This window comes from Coprinopsis cinerea (genome assembly GCF_000182895.1).
Source record: "Coprinopsis cinerea okayama7#130 chromosome 4 map unlocalized cont3.4, whole genome shotgun sequence".
Taxonomy (NCBI): Eukaryota; Fungi; Basidiomycota; class Agaricomycetes; order Agaricales; family Psathyrellaceae; genus Coprinopsis; species Coprinopsis cinerea.
This window is the reverse complement of record NW_003307541.1, coordinates 3,253,045-3,265,327: the sequence shown is the minus strand read 5'-3', so window position 1 is coordinate 3,265,327 and position 12,283 is coordinate 3,253,045. Positions and strand designations below refer to the sequence as shown.

Below are 12,283 nucleotides of genomic sequence, written 5' to 3'. Positions count from 1 at the left end.
TGCACACCGAATTCGACCCATAACGGGTCGACAATGGACGCTATTGTACTATCCTCCATTGTACTCCGCTACGCCTCTGCTCTCTCCCATCTGGACTCTACATTCCCTTTAACCCTATTTATTCCCCCTCCTTCAATTTCACCCCTTCTCTTGTACTCTTATATCTTATTCGCTTTTTACTACTTCCTTCTTCTTGCATTTGTTCTGCTCATTGTTTTCTCTTTTTATTTATTCCTTTCGCTTCTCTTGTACCCGTGTTGTTTTGATTAGATTATTCACGCCCATTGTATGTACTATAATCCCGACGACGTTCCATTGACGAGTCATTGTCTGTAAATAACCTACGGCCCTGTACTCACCTAAAACTACGACGGAATGCTATACACACGCTAACGTCTTCCTCTTTACCTACCTGCGCCTTGAGATACCATCCATAGAAAGAAGCTCAAGGGAACGGCGGAGACTACTGAAATATTTACCGCTCTCGTCTTCCTCCACCCACCAGTCAAGAAAACCAAACAGCCGACATTCATCTGGATCCCAAACGGGCGCCCAGTGTGATCAATCAAGGCAGATAATCCGCCACAAGCGCTTGGCAGCTACATGCATGACCTCTTTCGGAATCCAAAATAACGATCTCTAGAGGAGTTCAAACCACCAGTCGGTGGGCTTGGGACACGAGGCTACACGAGGCAGGCCCTCTTGCCATCTCCCCATCTGTTTGGGGAAAGGAAAGAAGACAGGCAGGGTAGCACTGCGTCCCCGTGGTGTTGGGGGTCCTCGATCGACCGTGGTATTGGGTTGTACATACTAGTCCAGGTGATGTGACTGGCTGCGCATGCGTCGCAGGGCTTGCACCCTTGCCTAACTTGTTTGGAGGACGGGCTTTCTGTACGGGCGTGACCTACTCGAGAAGCCGCCGGGTAATTTGATTGGAAGCGAGTTGTGAATCTTCTTTCACTCGTCCGGGCATCGCATGCGCATTCAACCACCCTCAGAGCCACTGCTGCAATCAAGTCGCAACTTCCAAGGACGCGCGATACTACGCACTCTCGTTATTCTCCCAAGCTATTGTGGCACCAGCCCAGATTCCACAACAACAATATAACTCGCTTATTTACGGGGTACGTACATTACATTAAGCACATCCATACAAATTGATCTCCCTTTGAGATTAGGTTTCCCCAGATTCCGAGATCTGTCATCGCATCTCCAAGTCCAGGCACACACACAGCTGGATCATGGCGTTTGAACTGGATGGAGTTTGTGGGCCCCTTCAGGCCTCCTTAAAAGGAGATTTAATTCCTTCCCGGTTTGGTATTGTGAGAGAGTGCGACAGAGGGATGGGCGGCTGAGTTGTGGAATATTTGGGTCAAAAGGAACGGGAGTTTTGGGTTTGGGGGTGTGCTGGTTGGAGCCTCGTGCAGGCGGGTGGGGAATTTTTCCCTACCTTTTGTTTCTCCAGAATGTCGTTTAGGACCATTTCTACGGAGGGATCTACTACTTCCCACCTCAAGACATGTCGCACATCAGAGGAGGAAAAGGCGAAGTGTGAAGATCACTCGGGAATTAAAGAAGGCTGGCAGTGTTCGACAGGAAAGTGATTGATCCAGTCAAGTCGAAGAATTCGAGAAGGGAATACTCGATGCGATGTGCTGGTCATGGGGGCCCAGATCGCCTTTACCTACGCTCACCAAAGAGAGCCAATAGATATTTCTTATGGCTCCTCGACGAATGAAATTCACACCTGGCTCAATGAACATGAGTTACTGGTCGACGTCCCTCACGCTCCAGGCTTGTGCGAGCGAGTCCATGTATTGGCTTCAAGGAAATACTTGATGTACCGCCGATAGCCCAATGAATCCCCCGCTCAAACTCAACGTGCGACGATTGGATCCCCGCCACAAGCCTGGGTAGAACAAGAACGGCGCATCGAGATGTTATGACATCCGTCAACACAGAGACGTCAACATTCAACATCGACATCGACACCGTGACCAACACCGCTGATCTCTGTTAAGTTCCAAATCGTATTGATTGCGGCGACCACTAGAGGAGTGTGCAAGTCCTTAAAGTGTAGTATCTAAGGATTTTTCAATTTGCGCTGTGCAGTGCATTGCCAGTGGTACTCGAGGGTCTTATGGAGACAAGGGACGGCGTTGGCATTCGGGATGAATGGATTCGTGTCCAGCAACACTGGTTGCATTGACATGGCGATGGCGATGTGATCCTCTCTTGCCTTCCTAAATCGGCAACAAGTTCGACCTTTTATCTGGGAGTTCTTCGCAGTGTCTGGATTCTGGAGCCTTCCAACAACTCCAACTTGTCCTATTGTCAGAGTTAATAGAGGAGAAGGATGCTCGTCCTGCCTGACGATGTGGTGAAATCGTGAAATCCACCCGTCTCCGAAGCTCGCTAGGGGATCAGACACAATCTCGCAACTTTCTGATCGCCGACGACTCCGACGAGCGCGAAGGCACCACCGCCTGAGTATCTCCCTACGCATCCACGCTTCCCCTCCGAATCCAAAGTCCTTGTTTTACCAGCAAAGCCCTTCTTTCACTCCCTAAGCCCTGACCAGCCTGAGGCTTGGGCCTTATTCATGCTTCTACTACTTACTCTATCCATGCACAGTGCCACTGTTCACTCTACCGACGCATTTAAATTTTTCTCCTCCGTCGTCCCTCGTTCCTCTCGACCCACATGCTCAGTGATAGATTAAAAGCATAAAATATGTACGACAATACAATTCAGTCTTTTCTCTCCGGGAAATTAGGACGACGACGTATACATAATCCCGCATCGGAGCACAGCGACGCGGCATGCGGACTCGGAGGAGGAGGAGGGCAACTATTGGATTGTATGTATCTATGTTACATAAGTAATTTACATTCGCCCACCTGTTACTTACAAAATTTGAGCCTCGGCTAACTTCCAAGGGTGCCGGCTGGTGCTGGTGGGGAGCCCAGTGCTGTGCCTAAGTTGGGGGTGGCAAGGGTAAGCAGGTATTATGTGTACAGGCACAGCCATCAAACCGACTCGGACCTCTATGTATGTACCCCACATTGTGGATGTCGTAAGGAGTGGTATGTAGTAAAAATAAATCGCCAACAAGACCGGTTACATAGCCGTCGGAGAGGACGCTGCTGATGAACCTGAACGGTGAACCTAAGAGCGGAGGTAAGTGTTCCCCGGCGACGAGAGAAGGGGGAGAGACTCCTCCGAGTCGTACAAGATGCGACTGCTTTATTCTTCAACTGGTGCGGCGTACGTAGGCGGTGCGGCGGAGATTCAGAGCGCCGACGACGACTCCCTTGTGCCGAAGTACTTACACCAAACGTACGTCCGAATCCAACAAATCTCCAGGCTGGGGGTGCAGTTGAATTGCTTTGTGTTGCAGGAACCGTGACCTCAGGCTGTGTCCCTACGACACCGTTCTCGACTCTCGATTCGAGGTTCCCCAGACCAGATTACGAGCCTGAGCCGATTTACGCACCTGGGGAGAGAAACAATCGACCAAAGAAGGAAGAGAGGAGAGGAGGACAGAAGGGATGATCACTATTGTCCCCCAGGATAGGTAGGAGACGCAGAAGGGTAGAACAGAATAGAACTCCTCTCCCGAGATAGGAAAACAGAGATATTATTATGAACGCCCCACACAAAGGTAAGTAGAAAGGCGGCGGAGACATAGCGAGAGAGAGAGAGTGCCAGTGAGCACGCCACGATAGGAAAAGGTAATCTTCTCTTCTTCCAGAATGGAGTCTAGACTACTCCCCTCTCTCTCTTCTCTTTCTCACTGGGCCTGAACATCGTTCATTTCATCATTCATTACAGAGAGAATAAAGTAAGATATTGTCATATATAGAAGTATATGTAAAACAGTTGCAACTACTTTCGAGAGTAAGTAAAGCGAAGTGAATTGACCAACTGACGGTTGGACACCGACAGAAAATGATGTGACTCAGAATTACTAGTATGTATTGAAGGGGCAGACCTTGTGGGAGGGGTGTTCAGGGCGTGTTCAGGTGACTCTGCTACTTAGCGAGGCGAATGAGATTGGGAGATTTCACGAGATGGGAACATGATTTCGTAGAGGAGTGAATCGGAATTTTCGAAAAGTCGGATTTAGGAACCTGAGATTGAGACTAGGTACGAGGAGGCGAATAATTTTTGACTTTTTTTTTATGTAAAGATGGCCTTTTGGAAGAACGTTGGCCGCCGCAGTACTAGTAGCAGGAGGCTGGAATGGAAGTTGGAATCTTTGGTGTGAAAACACGAGGGAGATAGGCTTGAACTTGGAAAGCTCAATATACAGACGTACGTAGATGCACCTCGTTTTCTCATGCGATGCTACACGCAACCCGTGACCGTGACGACGAAAGGCGGAATTCGTCAAATCAAGTAAGTAAGTATATTCAAGGTCGGATTCGTAGACTAGTACGGAGAAAGGCTGAGAACAATAGGCCTGTAGAATAAAGTTCCTTGCTCCGAGGATTAAAGTTCATCGAATTTGATGTGTGATCTGTGGAGGGTGGGATGCATATCATGCCGACGTCCGTCGAAACTCGAATGCGAGGCTGAGATAACTGACGTCGACGATATTCGGACAACTGACGTACCCGACTCTTCTTCTTGAGGGCCACCGAGTCTCGACCTGGCCACTTGGGAGGGGTTCAGCAACCGACAGAGGATAGAGCCAGCGGAGGCGAACAAGGACGGTGATGCACTGGCTGATAGGTTAGGTATCGATATCAGAAGCGCCAGGGCGGACACTCACCGGTATAGATAGTAATGATGGTTTTGGAGGGAAGGGTTGGAATCGGTGGGAAGAGAGGTACGAGATGGGGACGAGATACAGATACAGATTCTGTTTCCGAGCCGTTTCGTTTCGCTCTCTTTGGTTTAGTCCAGGACTGGCAAGTAAGTAGACGGAAATGTGAACCGAGGAGCGGAAGGAAATGAGGATTATCGAGGAGCTTGGAGAGGACACATGATCATCCAGACTAATCGAGGAACAAGGAAAGCGGATGATGATCCCCGAAGTGCTTCTTTATCTCTCCTCCGAGAACAAAATTAATTAAAGCGGGAACTTGTAGTGGTATGTACTTGCAAGTTCGAATTCGAATTCTGCGGTGGCGTGTCTGGTTCTGTTATACCGCGTCGGGATAATCACCCATTGGCCAACCAGCGGACGGATCCCCTCGAAAGGCGGGGAAGAGGTGTTCTCCGATTCCCAACTGGAATCAAAACGATGTCCGTGATAATGGTTGAGCTGACCTGGGCCGCTGGATTAGGCTAAAGGAGATAGGAAAGAAAGGACAAGACTAAGAGGAAAGATCTGCGTCATGATGATACCTCCTGTACGAGTGGGATCAGAACGCCCTTCGACAGTAACCATTGCACTTTACCCATATCTGTGCTCGCCATAGAGTACTGTTCGCGAGCCACGAAGTTTCCGACGATTGTTCAGACTTCGCATCGCGATTCAGAGGAACACGGGCTTACCAGTGAGAACCCTGTTCCAAAAATGATAACGTCTAAGGGCACAACCACGCCCGACTCCCTTCCTCTACCAGTGATTCTAGCGGGTCGCATTTAAGCGTCACATTGGGTCGATGCAGGCAGAAAAGGTGAGAGAAAGCTAACGTTCGTGCGTCCTGCGATTCTAACGTGCGTCCTTCCGTGCGTCGCCCTTCAAGTCTGAAGAACGGACGAGAAAGGAAGGGGCAAAGAGAGAACAAAAAAACATCGAATTCAAAACTTTGACTTTGCCTGGGCTAGTTCAAAGGGTCAAGCCGGTGTCAGTCACGTCTAGTTGTTCGATCTTTGAGGTCGAATTTGCCTTTGTCGCAATGTAACACAGGAGGCGGGAACCCATTTCTCAGGTCGCACCAACTTGAAAGTCTGCACTGGATGAGGCTGGAGAGAATAGGTAAGATAAGAAAGGACAAGACTAAAGAAGGCAGATCTCCGTACCACACCCTGTGTGGAGCGGGGATCAGACTCGATGCCCCTCAACCGCGATAATAATGGTGCGTGAGCCATGTCTGTTCACGTCATGACACTACCTCCAGAGCGAGGCTTTGACGAGTTGTTCAGACCCTGCATGGCAACGAAGAACAGTTGAATGGTGAAGGTATTACTTATTGTCAAATGTTCCTCTGTTGGTTTGGCTGACCGACGTTGGCAGTTGGTGGCGCCTGGGGCGACGTCCGAGGCGGGTCGAGTTGCAAGTCCTAGACTCGAGTGGTGATGGTCGGGGGTTGGGTGACTGGGAGGGTCGGTTAGGACAGCAGCAGTCAGGCAGAATGACCAAGATTTTATGGAGAGGTCGATACTTCTTGGTAAGCGTACCAGAACCAGTGCAGGGATCAGAGCGTCGGGAGTCGGAGTCACATCGAGTCAACGGCATCGGGGATGGGGCCAGTGAAGAAAGTGACCTTCTGCTCTTCGCCACATAGGATAACGATAAGAGTTGTTGTTGTTGTCGTCGAACAAAAGATCGAGGACAACGTGTGGACCGCGAGCCTGACTGGAAGAGAACTCAGCCACGGTACAAACAAGACCAAATTAGTTGCTCTCTCTCCTTCCATCCGCGACGACGGCGCGACACACTCACCCCTTCTCGACGTCGTTTCAGGTCAATTTCTGCCCTTTTACAACACTAAATCCCTTCATTTACAGTGAGTAACTGAAACAAAGCGGAAAGAAAGTGAACTAACAGGGTGTCAGCCGTAGCTTGGAGACCTTGGAATGCGAGAATCGAATCACTGCTTTCCCAACCAGAATAAAGCATGTGTCTGTATAAACTCTCAGCTCTATGACAGACGAGGTGAGCTTTTGACGCTCATAAACCGAGTATAGGACTAACGAAACGCCCAAAGCGCTGGATACGTCGGCTCCGCTGCCACTGTTCAACTCGCTTACCCATCTCTCGTACCTGACCTCCACCTCCCCGCGCATCCGAGAAATAATGACCCAAGACGGCGGACTGGAACGACTAGTACGCATGCTACACGACTATTGCATATCCCCTACGCCCCCAGAGAACCCAGCCCTCATCTACGGCCTGACCCCACCCAACTCCCGACCCCCCAAACCAGGCCCAACTCTAAACCCAACATCGTTCGATAAGCATGCCGCCTACCGCTTCTCCCTCGCCTTCCAGTGTGTAGTAAATATCGGTGTTAGGGGGAGTGAACACATCCGCAGTCGCGTGGTCCAAGCTGGCACGCTCGATGTCGTCGGCTGCGTCCTCGAGGCATGGCTCGCGAGCAAGGGGTTCGCTGTGGGCCCAAGCTCGAGTGCCACTGGGCTGCCTAGAGAGACGAAGGAGCAGAGGCAGGCACGGAAGGCGGCGCAGTTGGAGGCGAGACAGCGCGAAGAAGCCGCACAGCTCCAGCGGGCCCTGCAGCAGACGCAACAGCGCCTCCTGCGCCATGATAATCGCACCCTAAGACCTATTGACACTCGATATCGTGATGTATGTTATCTTCTCTACTCTAATTGTGTATGTACTGATTGGATTATAGGAAGACGCGATGGACGTCTCACCCAGCCCCTCGCCAAGTTCCTCCTCCCTGATCGACCGCTCCTCCCATTCCTCGACACCAGGCGCCAACAGCGACACCGACATGTCTGCAGACGCCAGCATGGCCACCACTCCCCTCGGCTCCGGCACACCAACAGGATCAGTCGTCATCCCCAACCGGGATCGCTCAGGGACCGTAATCGCACCTCCGACCAGACCCAGAGACACCGTCCCAACACCCACCACCGCGACAGCGCCACCAACCATCTCCCACCACCACCACCGCACAGTGACGGCACGAACGCACCACTACCGCAGCAGCAACGCCTCGTCGACGGACACGTCCAGGCCTGAGACCGAGACTGAGGACGACGGCGAGCCCGACTCGAGTGCGGACGTGGATATGGACGATGCGTCGAGGCATGCGCAGGACTCGTCGGGGAACACGTCGACGACCTCCGTCTCGCCCTCCCCCGAACGCACACCGCACCACCGCACGAGGGTCGGCCGCCTCTCCATCACCCGCCGGCCAGCGGGGCTCGTCGACCCACTCGCACACGCGCACGCGCCTGCTGCGCCGCCGCCCCCGCACGGTGCGCTCGGCCTGAACGCCGACGCGCATATCATCATCAACCAAGCCGGTGGCGGCGCGGCAGACGGGGGTGTCGGTGTAGGCGGGGTGGGCGATGACGGCGAGGTGGGTGTGGTGGATGGCCTCGTCTCGCTTGGGACCGTCGCGAATGACGATTTTGCGATGGGTGCGCCGCCTGGTGCGCCTGGGGCTATCACTGTCGCTGAACCGAATGATGCACGGCCCATCCCGCATCCTCACCCGCATCCGCATCCGCATACGTTGATTCTGGGAGGACATGATACTGGTGGTAGACGACGGAATACGAGTTCGAATGGTACGACGGGTGCTGGGGGTGCTAGTGCGAGTGGAAGCGGGAATACCCACAACAATAACCAGACGGTGGACGCACCGGATGTAACCCCTCGCGCGGGGTTCATCGGTCTCCCTGGTTCCGCAGAGTCGACGGGGACGCTGCGTGGTGGGCCCGTCCCGCTCCCTCCTCATCCCGCGCCTTCGCCGATTGCCCATCAGCGCACGCTGAGGGCGAGGGGTGATGGGCCTGGGCCGGTTGTGCGGAGTGGGAGTTCGTCGATGACGGCGACTGCTCACCCTGCGACCAACGCCGGTGCTACTCAAACGACTGCTACCGCCAACACCAATACGAATAATAACGCCAACGCCAACGCGAACCCCTCGATCTCCATAACCGCCTCCACCTCGCACAACGCCTCCAACAACAACAATAACGCGCACTACAGGGAAGTAGAATCCGGACCTTATCGGGACGAGGATGTCCTCTTGGGTTTACAGCTGCTCGCGTATTTGAGCAAGTACCCGCATGTGAGGCAGGCGTTTTATAAGCCGAGGGTGACGTTTCATCCTGCTAGTGTTGCTGTTGGGCGGAATAGTGGGTCGGGGTCAGGTGCTGCGGGGTTGTCGTCTACCTCGGGGACTTCTGGGTTGGGATCTGGAGGAGGGAGTGGAGTGGGAGGAGGGGGGAAGGAGAGGGAGAGGGATAGGCAGAAGGAGAGGGATAAAGATGCGAAAGAGGGGAGTGGAGGAGGAGGAGGGTTCTTTAAAGCGTTTGCGCAGGCTGCGACTGGGAGTCGGGGGAAGGAGCGTGCTTCGTCTAGCGTTACTTCTTCGACATCACAACACCCCTCCTCATCCTCAGCACACGGGTCTTCTTCCCTCCACCCCTCCTCATCATCATCACACCCCTCCTCCTCATCTTCAAAATCCACTAGCGCCCATCCAACAACCCACCCCACGCCACACCCCCTCCGACAAACCAACGTCTTCTCCCTTGTCGAAAGGTTCACGTTCAAGCCTTCTACGACTGAGACTGAGTTGCCGAACCCACCTCCGAGGTTGCCGAATGAGATACAGTATTGGGCTGGTGTTATTATGAGGAATGCGTGTCGGAAGGATGATAGTCGGGGTGGGATTCGGCAGTGTGCTAATAGTGAGTATCCCGTTCTATTCTTGTGGTTAAGTTACCGGTGTGGTTCGTGTTGAGCTGACGTCCTCTTTTTTCCCTCCCTTTCCCTACCCCACCCTACTCCCTACTCTACTCCCTACTCTACCCTACCCTACTATCCTACCCTACCCTACCCTACCCTACTATCGTACGCAATAGTGCTCTGCGGCCGCTGGGAATCCTACCCGCGCGAATTCGCGAAATGTAGGAGGTGTAGGAAGGCCAAGTATTGTGGAAAAGAGTGTCAGAGTACGGCGTGGAGTGAGGGGCATCGGTTTTGGTGTAGTGCGAAGGATGCGGAGGAGGAGGGGGTTGGAGGGGCTTCTGGGGCGGGCGCGGGGACGAGTGCGGGTGCGGGTGGTGCTTCGGCGTCTGCTGCGCTTGGGAGGGCGGAGAGGGAAAGGGAGAGAGGGGAGAGGGATAGAAGGGAGAGAGGAGAACGGACGGATGGTGATACGAGTGCGAGTGGACGGGATGTTAGGATTGGTGATGCTGGTTTGGGCGGTGTTGGTGTTGGTGTTGGGAGGAGTGAGAGAAGGGAGCGGAGGGAGAGGGAACGTGAACGTGAACGCGAGAGGGAGAGGCGGGAGAGGGAACGCGAACGGAATGAGTCTGCTTCCAATTCCCATCCCCATTCCAATCACAATCACAATCTCAATCTCAATTCCAACACGACGACGGGAGGACCGCATTCGAATTCTTCGGTGCCCTCGTCGCTTTCGGTCTCGACGTCCGCTGCGATGAGGGCGTATGGGGCGGGTGCGAGGGTTGGGAGGGGTGCGAGTGGGAGTGCGGGTGCGCGGGGAGGAACTGGTGGGTCGGTCATCCCGAACGGCTCGGCGTCGGGCTCGGCGCCTAGTTTGAATGGGTCTGTGGAGGGTGATTCGATGGTTCTCGGGTGATGGGGGTTTAGGAGGGTGGTGACTCATGGTCGGGTGGCCAAGTGGTGCTGCGTGGATGGGTGGATTGGATAGGAAGGAACACGCGCCACCTGGGTTTTTTGGATAGTATGTGGAGGAAGGAAGGAAGGAGGAGTGGGGAGTGATGTTGCCGTTGTTGCGGCTACTGCCACGGTGATGACGAGGAAGAGCGGCGATTGACTACTACCTCGGTTGAGATGATTGACTACAACCTCGATGGAGATGATCGACTGCGACCATGGTGGAAATGATGCTATAATGATGGGGCGATGAGGGTGGTAATGGCTTTAGGACGACGGGGGTATGACGATGGGGATGGCGGTGATGCTGGACGACTTGCACGACGACGACGACGATGATGATGACGATGATAATTCTATCTCTCTCACTCTCTGTCTTTTCACATACATAGTATTCACATTTACCTTTTCCTTTCTTTCTTTCCACACGTTAGTATTTACTAGTTGCTTTATCCGATTCGATGGTTCGATGGTTTGGTGGTTCGATTTGGTGTGCGGTGGGTTTGTTTGGTTAGGCGGATATCTCGTGTAGTGACATGCGAGTGAAAGGCTGGTTTTCCAGCCTCGCTGGAGACGAAGTGGTCGTAACCATTCGAGTCCGGGTGTCGCATGGTTTAATTCAAGTTAGAGGGATCGCTGGAATAAATGAGAATTTGTAAGACTGGGGGATAGCTCGGGCTTAGACTCTTTCCCTCTCGTGCGCAGCGAGTAGTGGTCTGTCGAGCTAAACGTGTGAAGTTCTCGTTTTTTGAAGTCAGGGACATAAGTACCCCATTTCCGTAAGGTGAACGTTCAATTCCACAATTTAGAAGGTAGGCTCTCGTCGTCAGTGGGCGCTTATGTTGACCAACTATCCCCGCTACCTTTAGGTAGTGGGTCTTACACCTCCACACCGAAAAAACCACTCCCTCACTTTTGGCGTATTCCGTTCGCGGATCAAATGTGGCTATGTAACTGTGCGACTCTCCTACCTGTCCTTTCCTCCTTCATTCAAACCCCTTCGTCCATTGGAAATACTATTACCATTCTTCTGTACCAGCCTCCAGGACAGGAGCCGAGCGACGAAGTCGGTCGGCGGATGGCCTGGCCCCCTTCAGAATACCCGATTTATCGGGGTCCGGGACCGCCGGTCCAAGGCCGCGGTTGGGCCGCGGGCTGGGCTGCGCGACGAAGAACATCGCTTTTGCTCGTCTTCCGCAAGGGTGTAGCCGTTAGAAAAGCAAGGTCTGGACTCTCGAGTCACATTACACAGATATGTAGGTTTTTTTGGGCTTAACTGTATGTAAATAAAGAAATAAAGAGGTTCAGAGCGGACGAACCTGAGGTTGCCATCAGGGCGTCTGATCCTAACACGAACAAACACGATCGAACGCCTTAGGCCTAAGCCCCAGTGTACCGACGTTCTCCCTTGCATCTTCCCTGACCTTGTAGTCATCGTTCTCAATCTATACACACCAAAATATCCTTATATCTAGTGTGTTCTTGGAGACTGATCTCGTCTTTGAATATGCCTACAGACCTAGCAAGACAGTGTCTGTCGTGCGACTTGCAGCGTGCTTGTGGAGGGAGGTTTGACATTACCTATCCTTGTCCCGAAGCGAGAAAGCCTAGTATAGACCTACAGATTCATCGTACTCATCTTTGGCCTAAGCAGTACTCGTGCAGTACATCAGACCCCAGATAGATTGGGTTCACAGGTGTGCGATGACTCTCGCGGCCCTGCCCACAGCCCGCGGACCAGGTCCGGCGGTCCCGGAC

At 53.0% G+C, this 12,283-nt stretch overlaps 1 protein-coding gene across 1 annotated transcript; it reads left to right on the top strand.

Annotated features, from left to right (window-relative positions):
* Nucleotides 1-6,973: 6,973 nt before the first annotated feature.
* Nucleotides 6,974-10,487, top strand: CC1G_04068 (hypothetical protein; the record flags this gene model as incomplete). The annotated part of the gene is made up of 3 exons (XM_001836703.2): nt 6,974-7,483; nt 7,533-9,570; nt 9,745-10,487. The coding sequence occupies 3 exons, from the start codon at nt 6,974-6,976 to the stop codon at nt 10,485-10,487; spliced, it is 3,291 nt and encodes a 1,096-aa protein (XP_001836755.2).
* Nucleotides 10,488-12,283: the final 1,796 nt, after the last annotated feature.